Source organism: Lipotes vexillifer, unplaced genomic scaffold (assembly GCF_000442215.2).
Source record: "Lipotes vexillifer unplaced genomic scaffold, Lipotes_vexillifer_v1.1 scaffold255, whole genome shotgun sequence".
Classification (NCBI taxonomy): domain Eukaryota; kingdom Metazoa; phylum Chordata; class Mammalia; order Artiodactyla; family Lipotidae; genus Lipotes; species Lipotes vexillifer.
In genome coordinates, this window is record NW_006794578.1 from 240001 (window position 1) to 262225 (window position 22225).

The 22225-nt window shown below is 35.3% G+C and overlaps 1 protein-coding gene across 3 annotated transcripts in view; it reads right to left on the reverse strand.

Moving 5' to 3' along the window:
* Positions 1 to 22225, reverse strand: part of NECTIN3 (nectin cell adhesion molecule 3) — a 131902-nt gene that overhangs the window by 65852 nt on the left and 43825 nt on the right. For all 3 annotated transcript variants that reach the window (XM_007467232.1, XM_007467231.1, XM_007467233.1), the window contains exons 3-5: positions 13720 to 14016; positions 10595 to 10712; positions 6394 to 6545 (exon numbers count right to left, since the gene is read on the reverse strand). In XM_007467232.1, coding sequence (XP_007467294.1) covers positions 6394 to 6545; positions 10595 to 10712; positions 13720 to 14016 — 567 coding nt within the window. The remainder of the gene's footprint in view (positions 1 to 6393; positions 6546 to 10594; positions 10713 to 13719; positions 14017 to 22225) is intronic.

The following is a 22225-nucleotide window of genomic DNA, read 5'->3' on the forward strand; positions in this document are numbered from 1 at the left end:
CCAATAGACAAAGTAAAAACATGTTATAAACTATAAAGTGTTATAAAAATGTCATCATCATGTCTATACTCCATGGGTAAGATATCTGAACATTTAGGAAATTGAGAAATTTCAACCATGTCTGCAAAATTCAATGTCACATTGCTTTAGGATGGAGTCTCAGAAAGAGCAGCTAATATTTTAGAGAGAACATTCTAAGGATACTTAAATATTAGATGCAAATGATCCTGTGTATTGCCATTAGATTACAGAGTAAATAGCCATTAATATTAAAAAGCAGCTAAACATAAATAGTAAAAATTAAAGATTGGTTAATTATCAATTAAGTGGTATTTGTAGGTCATGTTACACAAAATTCTAGAGTTTGAAGAAAGGATGACTTCAAAAATCTTGAATTTCTTCATTGATAAAAAATAAATGACCCAAATAGTAATCTCCTATAATTAATTTTTAAATGAGTGGTACTGACAGAGCTTTTAAAAAGTGATTGTTAGAAAAATACTAAATCTACATGGGGTAAGTTATTCTAAAATTACAAGCTAAAGAAAAATACTTACTGAAACAGGTTTCATCACGGAATGCCATATGTATAGAATGTAGTAAAACTTTAGCAAGTACAGTGTAAAATGTAACAAGTACATTATAAGTAATTTCCTATGAGTTTAAACCAATATAACAGGCAATCCAGTCAAGTACCTTGAAGTGAATTAGTTATCATATTATATGTAAGTAAATGAATCAAAGAAGAGTTTTAATTTGTGAGAACAAATTTACTAGCTGTACAAATTCAATCTTAAAAAAAAATTGTGAAATTGCAGGATCATTTCTACTATAAAAGTAGTAAAGCCTCATATAATCCAACCTCACAGAACCAGGATATTAAAGAAACAGACTAAAATTAATCATTTATAAGACAACTCATGTATTTTCTGAGGAGGAGGACTAATAGAAGTTTTACATATTAAATGTCATCTTTACAATGATTCCCAAAGGAAAAAGTATTATAATAAACGGGCATCAGCATGTTTAAACAAAAGCACAAATCACCTAATTAATGATTTAAAATTCACACATTTTTGTGCACATAAAATTTTTAGTTTTTGATAGCTCTTGATGAAATGGTATTTTTCTCAGAATAGTACATGTACATCAGCTCTCACCAAATATGATACATAACTGTACATTTTTACAAAGTATTCTTAAAAAGAAAAAATCACTTTTATTTCTACTTGTAATGTTCTTTATGTTAACACAAATGGACATCTACTGTGTATTTAACTGAGATTTAACAAAATTCAACTTTCAGAAAATCTAACAACAAAAAAAGAGTAACCAAAAAAAATCTATTTAAAAATCTTATTTTGTCAGCAGTTCTAGAAATTTTCAAACCTACCAGCCCCTCCTCAACTAGTGTAAAAAAAACAGGATAGGGCTTCCCTGGTGGTGCAGTGGTTAAGAACCCGCCTGCCAATGCAGGGGACACGGGTTTAAGCCCTGGTCCGGGAAGATCCTACGTGTCGCAGAGCAACTAAGCCCCCACATGCCAGGGAGCAACTAAGCACGCGTGCCACAACTACGGAGCCTGCGCTTTAGAGCCCGCGAGCCACCATTACTGATCCCACGTGCCGCAACTACTGAAGCCCACGCGCCTAGAGCCCGTGCTCCGCAACAAGAGATGCCACTGCAGTGAGAAGCCCGCGCACCGCAACGAAGAGTAGCCCCCACTCGCCACAACTAGAGAAAGCCCGAGCACAGCAATGAAGGCCCAATGCAGCCAAAAATAAAATAAATTTTAAAAAAATAGCATAGCCTCACTATTAATAAGAGGGACTATTGCTAAACATTGTATTTTGTATCTTAAGCAATGGACATATCATGATTCACATGAGACATTTATTTATGCTTTCCAATTCTTGCTCTGCTCCAAGATAATTACAGTGAGAGTCATTCTTTGTGTAAGGAGGCAGGAGGACAATTTTGTAATCACTAATAGCTACTTATTTATCATGATTTACAAATCGTTCCCATAAATAAATAAGCATTCCTTATTTATTCAGTTGTTATTTTTTTATATTCTTTGCTAAATGTGATAAATAAATATATAACAAATGTAATAAACTAGTAGATTCTGAGTCTCCACACACAACTTCTTAAGTTTCTTTTTCAAATTAACGAGTTCTGCCAAATAGGAAAACAAACAGTCCAGTAAAACCTCTGTAGCTATAAAGTATATTTTAGCCTTATAATTACTGTGTTAAAAAAACTGAATGAATTGGTTCCCTTTTCTTTTAGACTATATAAATTTTTTAAATAAACAAAATCTATAAATGTTAAAGTTTTTTGTTTTTTGTTTTTTTTGCGGTACACGGGCCTCTCACTGTTGTGGCCTCTCCCGTTGTGGAGCACAGGCTCCGGACACACAGGCGCCGCGGCCATGGCTCACGGACCCAGCCACTCCACGGCATGTGGGATCCTCCCGGACCGGGGCACGAACCCATGTCCCCTGCATCGGCAGGCGGACTCTCAACCACTGCACCACCAGGGAAGCCCTATAAATGTTAAAGTTGAAGGATTGCTAAATTAAGTGCGTCTGATTATGTCTGGATTGAAATTCATTCAAATTATATGATTTGAAATTCAAGATTTGCATAGGAATATACTTTGATTTTTAGGCATGAGGAACTTAAGTGATATATGAAAATTTGCTTCTCTAGTCTCAGAGATGTAAGAGGTATCAGGGAAAAAACACACACACCAAAAGCAACTAGAAAAACACAATTTCAAGCAGTCAGTTAGTCCTGGACAAAGAGCCACTGTACCACCATGAGTAATAACTGAAGTTGAATATTGCAATCTTGAATATTGTACCTCTTGCACAATAACTTATGCCAATGTGGGAAAATGTATAACAAAATTTCAAATAATTTCACTCAGAGTTGCTAATTCTATTCTGTTGTGGGTAGAACTTTTTAGCCTCCAGTCATAGCATACATTCCTTTTACAAATATTTTAAAATATCATTTATGAAATTTTAAAATATAAATTTTATTATTGAGATTAAAATGTTTTCCTAGAGGAAAACGGGTACATATAACTCACAATGAAAAGATTAACTTTCTGATCATTTACTGTATAAGTTATGGCCTTTTATTGTGATAAAAGCCTACTAGTAGGCTTTAACAGTCTGTTGGGGAAAGCAATTTATATCTAGGATACATGATATACACTAAGAAGCTCGTAGAGGACCTAACTAAACTCAGTACAGTATACTGTATTAAAGACTGGACAGAAAATTAAGTCTAATTCTTGATGATTACTTAAAGAAAACCATCTCATATAATGCTATCTTTTTCTGAAGTACTCAGTGGTAATTAACTGTGATTTTTCATATTTACTCAAAGTTTTGTTTCGACTCTTATAAGACTTAGTAGAAGTTGATTTTAAAATGTGTAAAGTTTATCATCAGTGGTATATTAGTACCTCTGTCAAAAAAAAATTAAACTCACATAAATGCAGACTGAATTTTTTATTCTTTCCTGATTATTTTCTTCTCAAATGTATTCATGCATGTGACAAAAGTTTACTGAACACTTGCTATGTGCTAAAGGTTGCTGCAGAGGGTGAGAATACAGTATTGATTAAAGCACACAAAACTCCTGCCCTCTTAGGACATATGTTCTAGTGGGGGTAAAAACAGGCAAGCATATAAATAAAATATGCAGTATGTCACATGGTAATATGTACTGCAGAGAAAAAATAAGGCAGAGAAGAAAGACAGACAGTAGTAAAGGGGTGAGAAGAGAGGTTTCAATTTTTTTTTTTTTTTTGCGGTATGTGGGCCTCTCACTGTTGTGGCAGCTCTCCCGTTGTGGAGCACAGGCTCCAGACGCGCAGGCTCAGCGGCCATGGCTCACGGGCCCAGCCGCTCCGCGGCATGTGGGATCTTCCCGGACCAGGGTATGACCCCGTGTCCCCTGCATCGGCAGGCGGACTCTCAACCACTGCGCCACCAGGGAAGCCCCTCACTTACTTCTTGATCTCCCTTTCAGATCCTTTCCATGCCTAAGCATCTCTGCTTCTGCTAAGTCTTTCCCTTCAGGGAAAGAGGTATGAGGATATCTGAAGAACATTCTAGGCAGTGGAAACAGAAAGTGCAATGACTCTGAGGTAGGAATGTGCCTGTTCTGTTCAGAGAACAGCAAAGTGGCCAGGGTGGCTGAAGCCAGGTGTACAAGGGATATAATAAGAGGTGAGCTCAGGGAGATAATCTAGGGCCATAACGTGTACAGAGCTTACAAATCACTGTAAAGATTTGGTTTTCATTGTGGGCAAAATGGGAAGTCCATGGAAGGTTTGGAGGAGAGGACTGACATGACCCAACATGCCCTTTAAAGGGATTATTCTGCCTGCTCATTTGATGACAGACTGAAAAGTAGGAAAATTAAATGGCTGTTCTATAGTGAAGTAAGGGTTGCCTGATGGTTTGTGCCAGAATACTGGCAACAAAAGTGGAGAATTGGTAAGGTTCTGTATATAACATAATGAGAGAGCTCACATCAATTTGTTGATGGATGGGGTGGGGTATGAGGGGAAAATTAAAATCAGGAGTAAGTATCAAGGATTTCACGCCCTGAGCAAATGTAAGGATGGAGCTACCAATAACAGAAAAGGCAAACAAAGACTGCTGGAGAAAGAGATTCGGTGGCAAGAGGCAGAAGGAAGATGAGGAACTCAGTTCTGAATGCATATTATACTTCTACATAGAAGGTTAATGATCACTAAGAGGCAGTGGGACGCACAAGTCACGAGTACCGGGAAATGGACCCGGAACACCAAAGATATAAATTTAACATATCACCAATAGATAAGATGCCAAAATTGAGGCTTGATATTTAAATGATTACATAATTAGAACACATTGAGCCTAGGATTTACAAGCAATATCCTACACCAAATTTTGTACAACAGAAATAAAAAGTAATCGGTCCTTAGGTAACCACATTTTAAATATGGATTTCCTGTGGCTTTAAGATTTTTTTTTTTTTTTAATAAAAAATACCTCTAAGGGAAGAAAGAGAGACTAATATACTAATAGATTTACACCAAAGCACTGCTGTTGGCAGAAAGGACTAGCTAGAGATGTACAAAGCTCTAATCTTCTTGTGAGATACATGCAAAAAAAATTGTGTATCATGTGCCAGGCACTAAGTGCTGAGTATACAGTAATAAAAAAAAACAAACACAAATTGTTTAAATATGAGGATAATAGGTAAATAAATAATCATACAACTACAAACTGTGGTAAATACCATGAGAAAATAATATGGGAAACTGTTCTTAGATTAAGTGATCACAGAAGGACTAAGAATGTAACATTAATGCAAGCTTAAAATTTCTCTAAAATCATGGAAAAGAATCTGAAAAAGAATATATATCTATACATATATAAAACTGAATCACTTTGCTGTACACATGAAACATTATAAATCAACTACACTTTGATTTAAGAAAATTTAGTTTTAGACTGAACAGAGAAAAAAATCTTAACTACCTATTATCTAATTACCATACAAACCTCCATTTCTCAAGATTCTCTTCCTTTTTCCTCTAACTTTCCATTTGTTAGACACAAAGATTGCTACATTCTTATAGTCAACAGGGAGACGTTTAAAATATTTATATAATTTTTATAAATAAGCATTCTATTGATAATTTATTATTTATAGCTAAACCCAAGAAAAATATATTTTTGGCTCCAACTATGTTTTGTAAATACCCAAATATATACTCAGTCAAACTGATAAAAACATTCACAGTGAAACAAATGGAATGCATAAATTCTAAGTTCTTAGTGGTTTATGGACTGACCATAAAACGCATCTTAAATTTTATTTCATTGGAATATTTTCAGTAGTGTTCCTACTTCACCTCTCAGTAACTCTATATGGTATAGCCTCAAATTGAGTGACAATGATATTTCATAAGAGGTTCATCAAAATTGATATCCCATTTTATTTATTAGACACATGTGCAGAGTAGCTTACCAAAAACAAACAAAAAAATCCAACATTTATTCTTGGTGTAAATACGAAAGAACCTAGAAGGGTACACACTACCAATAAAAAGAATATCTAATACTATTTAACTGAAAAATTAGCTATATGCATAAGGTCTTAAAATGTATATGAACTTATTGCAGAGACGTTTTGACATTTTTTAAGTAATGGAATGCCACTTTACATATGTATTTCAGGTAGATTATTTGGAAAACCTCACACTGAGGAATATGTATCTCACAAGTATAAATTACTGCCTAGATCACAGTGTTATTGTTATGATTGTTGTTACAGAAATAATTTAAGTAACTCATTTTGTGAGTAAACAGTAACTTACCTGAAATATAGATGACCTTTTGATCACTTCTTTGACCAAGAGAATTGGTCACTTTACAGACATAAACACCAGAATAATTGAAAGTCAGTGGATGGACAAAATGAAGAGTATTGTCTGAAGCCAATAAACCATCAGGCCACTGTCCATCCAACCTGTATTTTAAAAGGCACAAAATTACTTTAAATATCTTCAGATTCTATTCATTGACAGCTATTTAAATAAGACATTATACTTCCTAGTTGTCAGTGAAAGAATCAGTATCCTTTAGGTAAAAGTCACTATGAAATAAAAGCATATGTTATGAATTTTCATTTTAATAGAGATGAATTAATTGATAAAGTCCATTAAGAATACCCATTCTTTCAAAGTATCAATTCATATCAATTAATATAAGTGAAGCTAGGCTAACATATTAGAGGGAATAGGAGGGAAGGAGAGAAAAAATATGTGATTTTTAAAGAATTACATTTGGAAAACTGGAAAATTAGAAATATACATTATTTGAAGACATACCCATAGTATCAAAAGAATTAAAATAATTCTCAGTGAATTATGAATCTATACATGATACATCTACAACTTTCTTAATGAAAAGTCATCATTTTAGTACATGATAATGTTTTAGCACCTTCTGCAACATATTTAAAGAGCAACATTTAATACTGAACAAATAAATCTATACTGTGCCCTATCCAAAGATGGTTAATTTCTAAAGCACCAACAAGGGTCTTCTTATACAATAATTTCACTCTTAAGGTAGGCATCTGTGACAACAAAAACCAATGCACCTTTGGTATCAATAATAACTCTTTTTAAATGGCTTCTCTACTAATTGGGTTAAAAGGTCCTATCTGGTGTACACATTATTATAAACTATAATAGGAATAAAATCCCACTACAAGAACTCTAAAACCATTCATTGCAATGGAACTAAGTATACTGTTATACCTCATTTTTCCAACCTTAGGGTATACCCCATGGGGGGAAATAAACCAATAGGTCTTTATTTTGAAAGTGTTTTTACAGCCCATAAATTATTTTTTAAGATAAGAGGATAAAAAGTGAAGTAAACCCAGGCACTCAACTACTACTATAGTTTGAGCTAAGCAGATTTTCAAAAAGTGCATTCACTCATTCACTCAGCCATCCATTATTTAATTACTAAGAACTTACTATTTACCATACTCTGCTCTGCTGGTGTTGCTGAAGTGCACAGGTAAATAAGATTAGGTCCTTGCTTTCAATGATCTAAGCACATTAGTAGGAGACCAACAACTAATTACAAAGGTAATAAGAACACAGAACAATGAAAATGTAGAAAGAAGCAAATCAACACTGGAGAACAGATGGAAGGATTTTGGTCTGTGATCTCAAGTGCATAAAAGAACAATCAGTAAAATCTTTTACAGTTGCTATGACTTTAATTTGCTTTGAAGGATAAAGATAATATTCTTACATGGTTTAAAGAACAAAAACCAAAACCCCATATCTTCTTCTTAAGAGGACTTTGGAAAGAACATTTTTACAAGCATCAGCTTTCAAAAGGTAAACCCTTTTTCTAGGAGTATAAGAATGAATATGAAGTCTATGTATCTTACCAGTTAGCTCTGTACTTTGGGCCCAAAATTCTAACCCCTTTAATTCTGAGAAATATATAAATGGCTTATAATCCTTTAAAGTTGTTTATTCAAATAAGCTAGAAAAATCTAAATATCATATTAAACTCACAACAAATGACACGCTAAGCACCTTCCATGCTCCTGTACCTATGTTACATGATTTATATTTACTGTCTCTACCCTCACAAAAACTCTATGGGGTACCATTATCAATGAGGAAACAAAGGATTAGAAAGGTTAAATAAATTATTTAAAAAAGACATCTCTGGGCTTCCCTGATGGCGCAGTAGTTGAGAGTCCGCCTGCCAATGCAGGGGACACGGGTTCGTGCTCCAGTCTGGGAAGATCCCACATGCCGCGGAGCGGCTGGGCCCGTGAGCCATGGCCACTGAGCCTGCGCGTCGGGAGCCTGTGCTCCACAATGGGAGAGGCCACAACAGTGAGAGGCCCGTGTACTGCAAAAAAAAAAAAGACATCTCCCAGTACAGACACCAGGAAAAGAACTCAGAATTGTATGACTTTTAGAAATACCCTAACACACATCTTAACCAATGCCTTCTTCCCACATTGAAGAAAATGTAAATGGAAGGCCTTCTCTACTTTCAAAAATTTATCTTTGCTTAAAGACAACAGATTGACCAAAATACTCTTTCCTTGCACCCACAAAATACCACCTAAAGTAAGATCAAAGGAATGAAAAAACTATTAAAAACCAACACGGAGAAAGAGAACAGGAGGTAGAATTCATCAGATGTTTCAATAAACTTTTAGAAGACAGAAAACTGCTGTGGAAAACAATATATACTTTAGGCCAATGTTTCCCAATCAGGAGTAATTCTGTCTCCAGGGGACATACCTGGTATGTCTTGAGACAGTTTTGGTTGTCACAACTGGGGGTGGGGGGAGTATGTGCCGCTGGCTATAGAGAATAGAGGCCAGGGATGCCACTAAACATCCCACAATTCACAAGACTGCCTCCAACAACAAAGATTTATCCAGCCCAAAATGTCAACAGTGCCAAGACTGAAAAGCTCTGCTTTTGGCTGAAGAAGTGCTTGCAGGAGGCATATGAATGAGGAAGCAGCCAGTGTGGTCCACTGAACCCAAGATCTGGAGTTTGACTCACTGTACTGCAGAAGGCCAGAGTGAGGCAGAGGGCTAAAAATAAGATCAGTTGAAAGTTGAAAAAAAAAAAAAAACAGACTCCTCTCAACTCTGTACAGATACCAGGCATTTATGTTTTAGGCAAAATAATGAAGGTTAATTCAATAAATAAACTGAATAGCCATGAAAAAAAGAATTCTACTCTTCAGTAACTGATATCTGAAGCTCCCCCAGTGAAATAAACTCCTCTCTAGTTGATCACTCGAAGTGGAATCTACCCAGTGGGTACTCCCCACTTAAAATAAAATGCTGAAGAGTTTCCACTCAGCATTTTATTTTAATGCATCATTGTGAAATGACTGGACAACTGAGAAAATTAAGAAATATCTACAAAATGAAAGACCAAACAAACAAAAAAAAGAACCTGGAGGAAAAAAGAAACAATATGTAAGAAGCAGGAAAAACTCTGCAGAGGAAATAATTCTAGTATCTCTAGGAAGAAACCAGAAGATACTACATCCATAAAATACGAAAAGGATGCTATGAAAATGAACAGAGAATAAGAAAACACTCTTAGAAACTGAAAATATGTCAAAAGAAAATTTTCAATCAGTGGAGCAGAGGGATCGAGGAAATCTTGGGAGAATAACAAAAACTGAAAACTAATAAGAAAGAATGTTTAGTATACAATAAATAGGAATTCCAGTACAAGCAAACAAAAAAAAAGCAGGGTTAATGACTAAGGGAAAAAAAAAAGAAGAAAAGAAAAAGAAAGAAAAGAAGCGAAGCGAAGAGAATCCACAGTTGACAGATACAATTCTCTAGACTGAGAAGGTGTGGGGAGTGGGGGGAGGGGTGCAAACACTGAGAAATACGAAAGCAAACCTCAGTATAGCAGTTTGAAATTCCACAGATAAAGAGAATTAAGGATATTCAGATAGTAAACTACACAAGTAAAAAGAAGCAATTATTAGCCTCAGGAAAAACAGCTTTAGAAATAAAAGAAAACAAAATTTCAGTATACTACTTAACTCTCAGTAAATAATATTTGCCTATCATAGGAAGGCAATTACACAGTTTATTTCAAAGTAGCTTAATTTCATTGGGACAATGAAGGTCAGGAATATGTATATGAGTATGTTTATGTGTGAAGGGGTAGATATAAAATTAAATTTTCATAATAAGAAGTCAATAGACAGTGTTAAAGATTAGTAAATTAAGAAGCAGCAGTTTAAGACCGATGATGATAAACACCAGAAGGAATTGCTGACATCGCCAAAGTAGCCTCCGAGGAACAGAATCGCGGGGGCTGGAAGGTGGGGAAAGGTGGGGCAGAAAAACGCTTAGAAACCCTTAATTTAATTTCCAGCTCTTAGTGTAATCATATATTACACTGATAAAAACAACTTCCAATATGCATTTAAGAATACTTTTTGACTTTTAAATAATTTCTGTTTAGAAGTATCTAACATTATTACCTGCTCCACACAGATTTGAAGGGTGGTGGATTTGCATCAGCATTACACTTGAGATTAACACCTTTTCTTCCTACAAACCAGTTTCCATCATAGCCTGTTACTGAAACCTCAGGAGCGTCTATAAAATAAATGCATTATACAACAGATTATCTTTTGTGAATGATAGATGCAATACACAACGATAAAGCATTAACATAATACACAACTTTAGAAGTGGTGTATTTTCCTTCTCTCATATACATAAGAAATAAGGAATACAGTACTCAGTAAATACTGGTTGACTAAAAGAATGATTGAATGAATGGACAATGAGCACCAAACACTAGGCAGCTATAAGCATGTACAATTCTAGTTATTATGGACACTGTAAGAATATTCACAAACCTATAATCACCAAAAGCAAAATGTAAGAGTCCTGTTATGAAATACGCAGAGGTATATGAACAAAGAAAATACAGTTGGTAATTTGATGAGACATGGCATTTAAGTACAAAGTCACTACATAAAACTGTCTTTAAAGAAATGTTTAATTCAAAAGGAAATATCCCCTAAGAGATACCAATTACAAAAAATAAAATAAAATAAAATAAGATTCCTTACATTACAATTAATTAATATCCTTTGGGCATGTAAAGATGTGACAAACTTTCTAAGACTATAATCACAACTAAAGTAAATTATCTGAGGCCTCAACTGTTCTAAAACATTAAATTTTTATTCATGGCCTAAGAGTACCCAAAGATCTTTTAGCATATGTGCAATATAATTAGCTAAATGAGCAATTATCCACATCTACCATCAATATAAATTTATACCTTCAAACTATAAAATCCAACACTAATCATTCATTCAACCACCATTGTTTAGCTCCTATTAAGTGACAGGCACTGTTTTAGATGTTTAGTATACATGTAGACTCTGTATTCACAAAACTTACATTCTAATGGTAACAGGAAAGATGACATTTTAAAAACTTTACCTATTTTCTCCTCCTTTGAAAATAACTTAAACTCACATACATCTGTACTGTTCTTTCAGTAACATTTTTTATTACCAATTTTAAGTTAGAAAAAATGTTTGTTAATTCTTTGTATTTATAAGAGGCAGACATTTTATCTTAATTATTAAGGTAATTGTACCTTAGTATAAAAAGTTTAATTTTTTTACTACTCTTTTTTGTAAACCTTGCTTGATTGACTTCAGGCTTCCCTGCAGAGTTAAAGACTGACCTGGTCTCTCTAACTTCCCATCTGGCCATGTACTCTTTAGGTAGTAAAGTATCCCCAAAGAATACCTCCAAATTTTGAGATATGAATTCTGGATATAAGATTTTATCTCCTTAAGCTTTGTTTACATGTTTCAGAGGGCCCAATTAACAGGAGAAAAGAATACTCTGAGAACATTTTAGGAGTAGGCCACTAAATCTAAACCATAATTATAAAGTTCTACATCAGGAGAAATATTTTTACACATTTAGAATTTCATTCAGGCAAACAAAAAATAGTAGTATAAATACTGAAGAAAATTTCAGTCATTATTAGACACGGAAGAAAAAAATACATATGAGAAAAATATTAATGGTACTTACAACCAGGATGTAAATTTTAAAAGAAAAAGTTAAAAGTATGTAAAAGCAAGAAAGAAAAAGAAGAAAAATTTTATTTGGATTCTCCAAATAAGTGAGGAGAAAAGAAGGTACAGTCAGCCCTCTGTATCCATGAATTCAGCATCTGTGGATTCAACCAACTGTGGTTGAAAAATATTCAGGAAAAAAAAAATTCTACAAAGTCCAAAAAAGCAAAACTTGAATTTGCTGCATACCAGCAACTATTTCCAGAGTATTTACATTGAATTTATAGCTATTTACATAACATTTACATTATATTAGGTATTATAAGTAATCTAGAGATTATTTAAAGTACGTGGGAGGATGTGTGTAGATTACATACAAATACTGATACTATGCCATTTTATATAAAGGATTTGAGCATCCTCGGATTTTGGTAACTGAAGGAGTCCTGGAACCAATCCCTCATGGATACCGAGGGACTACTACTAGGACTGTATTTGCACTCAAGAATACAATGGTAATAACATCCATGTAAGACAGCTTCTCAAGTTTAACCCTGTAAATGTTTAAAAAGATCCTTAGAATTAGTTTTTAAAACCATTAATTATACCAAGTGTAATGAATATGTGTAAAATTCCATGAATGTCATATCAAAAAAACCAAAACAATAACAAAAAACAGAACATTTCCTTCAAAAACCTACCTAGACTTATGATCTGTGCATGGGTGGAAATGACACCAGAACCTAAACACTTCTCCTAATTTTATCTTTAACCGACTTAATTTTCATTATCTTTGCTATATGCTATCTACACCATCACTTTTCTCTTGCTCAAAATTTTAAAATGCTACACAAAGAATGTATCAAAAATGAGAAACTTTATAGAAGAGGGGAAAGTATATACACACATGTACATAGCCACACAAACATACACATAAGAGAGTATCCCTTAACCAAAAAATAAAAGCACAAGATGGGCCAGGTTTGAACCTTATCTAAGATTATTATTATCCCAATGATGACTCGGTTTTACCTTTATGAGGATCTTACAACATGATCAATAAAATCAGACTAGAAATAATACTGAAAAAACATAAATTTTCAAACTAATTAAAATGCGTCTAGGAAGTAAAAGATCCTTGCTGAAAACATCATGGGTAGAATCAATACAAATGAATAACAGCTGAATAAATTGGATTGGAGAAGGAGCTGTTTTTCGCCAAGTATTGTACATTCTGAGGTATAAATTTCCACAATTCACCTAATCTAGCTTATTTTTAAGGTCTAAAAAGGACAAGGCTAAATAATTTTAAGTTGGACAGCAACTTTAAAATCATTGTCTGTCTTTACAAACATAAATATGTTCTGGTTAAATGGAATTTCCATGAAAATATTCTTTTTTAATTAAGAAAAAATGTCACCAAGGAAAATCTATAACAATATCTGAATATTAAATATTCAAACTAAAGACAGCTTGATACAGAATTATTTTAAAGGGAGAAAATTAAAATAAAATGCATGATGTTTAGAAGGCAAATGTTATTCTTTACTTACACTGTATGTCTAATATGAAAGAATATCGGATGTCCTTTTCCAAGGCTGGATGTTTTACAACACAAGTAATCCGCCTTCCTCTAGCAAATCTGGTAGGAAAAAGCTTGTATTGGCTGACAATTGTTGCTGTTTCATTTGGAAAAGAAGTCGTAGTGGATTCCATTTCGCCAAGATCACCTTCCCAATCAATATGTGCAACTGGTTTTCCAGTGGCTGCGATACAAATGGCTGCTACTGTTTCATTTCCTCCATCAATTAAAGAATCTGGCCCTTTTATCAGGCTCACAGTGGGTTCAACTGTTTAAATTTAAAAAAATTAGTTACATTTCAATCAAAAGCATATTTACTCCTTCCAAGCCACAACTAGCCATATTTCACAAACTTAGAGACAACTGCATATAAAATACACACACATTAAATGCCAACACCAGTTGGATTCTTGGAACGAGAAGATCATGAACCAGGCCAAACAAAAAGCAAGACTTTACATAACCATCACAAAGATGGCTCTCCCTGGTAAAGATACACTTTTCTTTACAGGGACAAGTTTTTGAGTTTTCCCCAAAATTAGTATATAAAAAAAATTCCTGCAAATTTGATCATAATTTCCATTAGGAGATTAAAGGTACTACTACTCTGAAAGGAGATTAAAGGTACTATTACTATTACACTACTAATCCTGTGGCACATGGGCTTAGATGCTCTGTGGCACATGGTATCTTCCTGGACCAGGGCTTGAACCCGTGTCCCCTGAATTGGCAGGTGGATTCTTAACCACTATGCCACCAGGGAAAAGAAAAAGCGGTTTTAATATGTAATGCTTCCATTTGCAGCAAAAATGTTTACAACACATTTAATAGAGGTACTGTTAAAATGTAATGTCACTAACAGTTTATTGAAGTGTACATGCTACCTACCTTTATCTGGTATAAGAAAGCTCCTCAGCAGGGGAAGTAACCTTAATGTTAGACCCCTTTAATCTACCCTCCATATATATGCTAGCTATCTCTTCACATTTTCCAGCAAATTTTATATGCTCCTTTCTGTGTAAATTCCTGAGTACTCACCATCATGAATTCTTTGGCTCAAGCCTATAGGTTACTGTGTGCATTAAATTTTTAACCTAAGACTTTTTTTCATTTCCAAAATTTCTAATTGGTTCATTTTTTTAATATTTTTTGTCTCAACTTTCTGCTCCTGAGATTTATTTATGTGGGATCATTTCACCTTAGATTATTATTTTGCAATTCTTTTTTTTACTTTTAGATCATTTAGATTTGCATGCAATTATATAAATTATTAGTTTTAACTACTGTATGGTTCATTTACTGTTGGACATTGGTGCTATTTCCTGTTTGGTACAAACAATTTCATAAGAAACATTTTCATTCATGTATCTTGGTATATTTGTATAAAAGTTCCTGTAGTTTATCCCTTGGTACTATGTTTATTTCTATTATTTACCAGATAATGCCAAAAAGCTTTCCAAAGTACCAATTTACTCCCAATCTTAGCACTCTGGTTGGTCCAACATACCCACTACAGTTGATAGCCAGACTTCTCAATGTTTGCCAACCTCGTAAGTATGTAACAGCATATCACTGAAACTTTGTTTCTAATTTCTCAGATTATGAATGATGTTAAGGATCTTTTCTTGTTTATGAGCCATTTGGAATTTCTTCTTCTGCAAAATACCTATTAAAGCCAATTGCTTTTTTCTTACTGATTTGGGAGAGTCCTTTTCTGATTACATGTGAAAATATCTTCCACCAGTTTAGGGCTTGTCTCTTTACCCTATGGTGTGTTTTGATGAGCAGAATTTTTTAATTCAAATGCATAAAATTTATCAGTTAACTACTTTTAAATACAGGCACACCTCATTTGATTGCACTTTGCTGTATTGTGCTTCATAAATATTGCATTGTTCACAAATAGAAAGTTTGGGGCAACCCTGCATTGATCAAGTTTATCAGCACCATTTTTCCAACAGCATTTGCTCACTTCCTGTCTCTCACATTTTGGTAATTCTCACAATATTTCAACCTTTTTCTTTATTATTATATGTGTTATGATAATCTGTGATCTTCGATGTTACTACTGTAAAAAGATTACAACTGGATGAAGACTCAGATGATGGTCAGCATTTTTTAGCAACAAAATGTTTTTTAAATTAAGGTATGTACATTGCTTTTTAAGACATAATACTATTGTATCAAAACTACAATAAGGTATCACCTCACACCAGTCAGAATGGCCATCATTAAGATACCTACAAACAATAAATGCTGGAGAGGGTGTGGAGAAAAGGGAACCCTCTTGCACTGTTGGTGGGAATATAAATTGATACAGCCACTACAGAGAACAGTAGGAGGTTCCTCAAAGAACTAAAAATAGAACTACCATACGACCCAGCAATCCCACTACTGGGCATATATCCTGAGAAAACCATAATTCAAAAAGAGTCTGTACCAGAATGTTCACTGCAGCACCATTTACAATAGCAAGGACATGGAAGCAACCTAAGTGTCCAGCGACAGATGAATGGATAAAGAAGATATGGCACATATATACAATGGAATATTAGCCATAAAAAGAAACAAAATTGAGCTATTTGTAGTGAGGTGAATGGACCTAGAGACTTGTCATACAGAGTGAAGTAACAGAAAGAGAAAAACAAATACCGTATGCTAACACATATATATGGAATCTAAAAAAAAAGTGGTTCTGAAGAACCTAGGGGCAGGACAGGAATAAAGATGCAGACGTAGAGAATGGACCTGAGGACATGGGGAGGGGGAAGGGTAAGCTGGGACGAAGTGAGAGAGTGGCATGGACATACACTACCAAATGTCAAATAGATAGCTAGTGGGAAGCAGCCGCATAGCACAGGGAAATCAGCTCTGTGCTTTGTGACCATCTAGAGGGGTGGGATAGGGAGGGTGGGAGGGAGACACAAGAGTGAGGGAATATGGGAATGTGTGTATACACATAGCTGATTCATTTTGTTATACAGAAGAAACACATCACTGTAAAGCAATTATACTCCAATAAAGATGTAAAAAAAAAGAAGACACAATACTACTGCACACTTAACAGACTATAGTATAGTATAAACATAATTTTTTTTTGCAGTAAGCGGGCCTCTCACTGCCGTGGCCTCTCCCGTTGCGGAGCAAAGGCTCCGGACGCGCAGGCTTAGCGGCCATGGCTCACGGGCCCAGCCACTCTGCGGCACGTGGGATCCTCCCGGACCGGGGCACGAACCCACGCCCCCTGCATCAGCAGGCGGACTCTCAACCACTGCACCACCAGGGAAGCCCTAAACATAATTTTTATAACACTGGGAAACCAAAAAATTCATGTGACTGTTTTACTGTGATATTCACTTTATTGCAATACTAGCTTTATTACAGTGGTCTAGAACTGAACCCACAATATCTCCAAGGTATGTTTGTACTAAGAATTACCTGTCTACTTCGAGGCCAAATTACTATATATATCACATAGTAATTTGGCCTTGTAGTAGACCAAATTTCTTGTTTGCTACAGAAATTTAAGAGATTGACTTATCCCTTCAAATGGTAAGCACTGTTGTTTAACAGTCTGTGTCCGATAATTCCAACATCTCATGCAGGTCTGTTTCTGTTGTCTTATTTGCGCTGGCTGCTGCTTGTGGAGTCTTCCTTACTTGTATGCCTGGTTATTCAAGCCGATGAATCCTTGAGTTTGAATAATGAAGGTAGAAATAATTTGAGGCTTAGAATGCAGTACCTTTCTGTGTTTTCTTCTGCTAAGCTAGCTCCTGAGAACACTATCCAGTCCAGGATCTCCTTAATTTCAGACTACTCAAATGATATAAACCAGGTCTAGAAGTCTATAAGAAGACTGGTTTACTACAGGTGTACTACTATTCTGAAAACTGTTAAGCCTTTGGGTACCAGGAGAATATAAGAAAGGTTATTAGACATCCCATCTTGAGCAGACTTGCATTCAGATATTTGTCTCTCTCACTTCTCAAGGTTCTCGAAATCTTAGTTCATCATCTTAAGTGTCTCTTCTGAATTGTCTAATGTCCCCAAGGTTGAATACAGATTTCACCTTTTGGTACTAGGTTTATTTCTATGTTTCCACCTTCTCTTAGATTTGGTCTAGTTATATTCTGCACTATGTTGTTATTTCTTTGAAGTTTTCAATGGTTTTTAACATTTCACCTGCCCATCCCCCACCATGAGAGAGTTAATGTGAATAACCTGTGCCATCAATAGAGGCTTTTACCTTCAAGGAACTTAAAAAATTACCTTAAAGTCAATTTTAAATTGTTATTTTAAATTGTTATTTCTATTTCTTCTGAAGGGAATCAATCACTTCAGTTGCTTTCTAAAGTTACTTTTCTCATATTCCCCAACATTTAAGTTAACTTCTCTGTACCCTTCCCTGTCTAGTGGTTTTGTTGTTGCTTCCTCTTAAGATGCTACCCAATGCCCTATATACTCTGATTTGGGGGAACATGAAGTTTTCCCGGCCCTGCATTAACGCCAGGATTGTTAAGCCTACTTCCTTCTGTTGGTTCTTTCACCCACCTCAAAAGCTTCCTCTCACATGCACATAGATCAGTACTAAACCAAAGACTTCAGAGGGCCATTCTGTAGGTCTCTAAAGCACACACATTCTCTCTTTCTCTCTCATGTTCCCTTCTTTCCAGTATTCTGTTCCACAAATTCTAATCACCTGTCCAATCTGTCTCTTAAACTCAGTGAGACTAGCATTCTCTACCTGAATTCCTTGTCACTGAGCTGTCACTGGAAACTGCCTAAGGAGGAGGCTGGAGCAATTGTAGAACTCATCTTGTTTATTTTCCTTCTTTCAGGGATCATAATCCTACCGTGCCTATTAAGTTGCCTAGTTTTTTTGTTGCTAGAGAGAGAAAGGGTAAATCCAATACCTGTTACTCCATCATGTGCAGCAGTGGAAATCTTTTTTTTTTTTTTAGTTACAAAAGTAATATTACTAAAAATTGGAAAAACAAAGAAAACTTATCCACAACTGTAATATCTTAATACAGTCATTATCATATTCTTCCATTTCCTTCTCTCATTTGTTTCTAGTTTCTATATAGATGTAATCATGGCATACCTACAGTTTTGTGGCTCATTTTATTTTCAAGCAGCAATACTTCTCTTAACTACAATTTTAACAACTATATAATATCCCATATATCAAAAGGAAGTAACCAATTGTACAACTCTTCTGCTATGGGGCATCTGTTGTTTAGTGTTCCCAAAGCTTTTTGCTATATTACATTCCCTTAATTCACTTTCTATTACTACTACTCCTTTGAAACGCTAATATCACTGCCTAATCTATACACTCAATACTTTTCTTTGCCTATTCTCTTTGACTGATTTGGTAAAATCTGATACTTAGTGCAGTTCTTCCCATCAGTTCCAAAAGAATTAAGTTCTAATGCCTTCAGGTATCTGCTGTAAGTAATGAATTAACTTCTGGGCTATGCATTTAGAATGATAGTAGCTATGTGCCAGCCTTTGGAGAACTGAAGAAATGGTCACTGAAATCATTTTCTGTATGGCTTGATTCTCACTGTGGGAAAAAGCTGCTAGAGTAATCTTAAAAACTTTTATCTTCTCTTGATATGAATAATATTACTTTGACAGTTTTTCCCAAAGCTATCTTTTTGAACTCCTAATCTCTATTTCTTCCAATCTCTGCCCTAATAAATACTGAGTCTTAGGCCTTCAGTTACTTTTTGTAAGTTTCTTAAAAACTTTTATCTTATAAACACTACTACCTGGATGATCCCTGATTTTATTTGCTTTTGATACAAAGCTTGACGCTATAGTTTCTAACCACCTACCTGGAACTGTCTGCCTATGTATCCTCCAACTCAATAAGCCAAATGTTGAGTTCATCGTCTCATTTTCCCAATCCCCAACATGTTTTTCATTCAGATATACCCATTTAAATTAATGGTAACATAATTTACTCAATCACTAAGGTTCAAAACCTGTTACTGTTCAAACCTCCCTAGTTTATTATATAGTCAGTTACAACGTTCTGCTAATTTTTCCTTTGTAGTAGTTCCCTTCCTCACTCAAGTGGCAGAAATTAGAAAATTAACTTCAAGCTTTCATGGCCCCATGGCTGAAGCATTATGATTTCAGGACTCTTCATTTCAATCCATCAAAAACACCAGACTCATCATCTTAAATCACAACTTTCATCACATTACTTCTAAATCAGGTCTACGAGTTAGGTATCCCTCTAAGCAAGGTGAGAAGATGGTCAAAGCAGTGTTTCTCAAACTCTACTGTGCATAAAAAGTACTTGGGGATCTTGCTAAAATGTAGATTTATCATTCAACAAGTCTGGGAGGGGTCTGTATTCTGTATGCCTAACATGCTCCCAAGTGATGCCACTGCTGCTGGTTCATGAACCATGCTTTAAACAGCGAGAATCTGGGACTTCCCTGGTTGTCCAGTGGTTAGGGCTACATGCTTCCACTGCAGGGGGCACAGGTTTGATCATTGCTCAAGTAACTAAGATGCTGTATGCCGTGCAGCGTGGCCAAAAATAAATTAATAATAAACAGCAAGAATCTGAGGATAAAAGAGAGGTGAGAAGAAGTACAATGCTGTACACTAAGTTTGCATTTCCAGCAATATAAAGCTCAAATTCCCCATCTTAATATTTAGATTACTTTAAAGTGGTCCTACTCTACCTTTCTAGCCTTTAATTCTTGTATTTTATATAAATCCTTTGAACAATCAACAAATTACTCAGTGGTCCCGCAGAGGACACTTGGCAATGTTGAGAGACATTCTAACTTGTTGAAACTTAAGGAACTGCTACTAGCACCTAGTGGGTAGAGGTCATGGATGCTGCTGAACAGTCTACAAAGCACAGGACAGCTCATCACAAGAATTCCAGCCCTAAAGTTCAACAATGCCAATGCTGAAGAAACTCTGCCCTAATATATGCTGTTTTCTGCCTCCCTGCATTGGCTCATTCTCCTCCCTATACTTCTTTCCTTTTTGCCTACCTAAAACCTATCCAACATTCAAGGACTGGCTCAACTACTTTTCTACAAAACATTTCTAAACTACAGAGTTTATTTATCCATCCCTATACCCTACTTAAATAACATTTAGTGTATTACTGCTACATACCAGAAACTCTTATAGGCTTTAGGGATATAAAGTTAAATTTTAAAGTGCACAGTTGCAGTCCACCACAAGTTTATAGTGAAGAAGACATATAATAAGCATTATGTTAACTGCTACAACAAAGATAAGCTCAAGATACAAAGGCAAAAGAGCAAAAAAAACCCCATCAAATTGCAGAGGGGTAGACATTTCAAGAATGGCTTCCAAAAGGATGTGGTTTGGGGCTTCCCTGGTGGCACAGTGGTTAAGAATCCACCTGCCAATGCAGGGGACATGGGTTCAAGCCTTGGCCCGGGAAGATCCCACGTGCTGCTAAGCAACTAAGCCTGTGCGCCACAGCTACTGAGCCTCCACTCTAGAGCCCACATGCCACAACTACTGAGCCTGCATGCCTAGAGCCCATGCTCCACAACAAGAGAAGCCACCGGAATGAGAAGCCCGCGTACCACAATGAAGAGTAGCCCCCGCTCGCCACAACTAGAGAAAGCCCGGGTGCAGCAACGAAGACCCAAGGCAGCCAAAAATAAATAAAATAAATTTATTAAAAAAAAAAAAAAAGGATGTGGTTTGATGAGTAGCAGTTAAATACAAGAATCTAGAAGAAAGAGACAGGAGGAAAAAGGTGGCAATCCAGGCATAAGAAAACTACACATGTAAAAATATAGGTGTTAATGAAGTGTAAATAGTTAATTATGATTATAAAATTTGGGTTGCTGGGAGAAGTAGAGCAAGGAGTGGAATAGATGAAGTTAGAGAAAAAGACCCAGCTAAAAGCATGACTAGTCTTATACTACCAACAGTCGAGTTTTAAACCACTGAGTATTGTGTTAATTTAAGGGGAATTACTAAAATTTAAAGCAAAATGTCTTATTCACGAGTTCTCTTTTCTACACGCGAACTATTTATCTATTTTTTCTTGACACTGAATTTTTCTGTGACTTTTTTTACCCCAATGGCTTGCACTTGATTTTTCAGATATTTATGCCCTGCCTTCCAATCAAAACAGTTCTCAAAAGTATCAATTTTGTAAACATAAGTTGTATTTTTCCCACAGCTCTTAGGGCAGGCTCTTAAACATTAAAGTCTTCAAATATTTAACATTATTCTATTTTTAAATAGTATTTCTCAACATGAAAAAATATATAACATATTTGGACAAAATTTCTTTCCTGCACATCAGTGACCCTGAAATCATGCCAGTAAATATTAGAGGCTGTGTAGTTATTTGGTTCTCTGGAAGCAGACACTGAGATCAAATGAGGAGTACAAAAGGCTTATTAGGGAACAACATCTGGGAGAAAAGTGAAGAAGGATTGAGTAGGGAA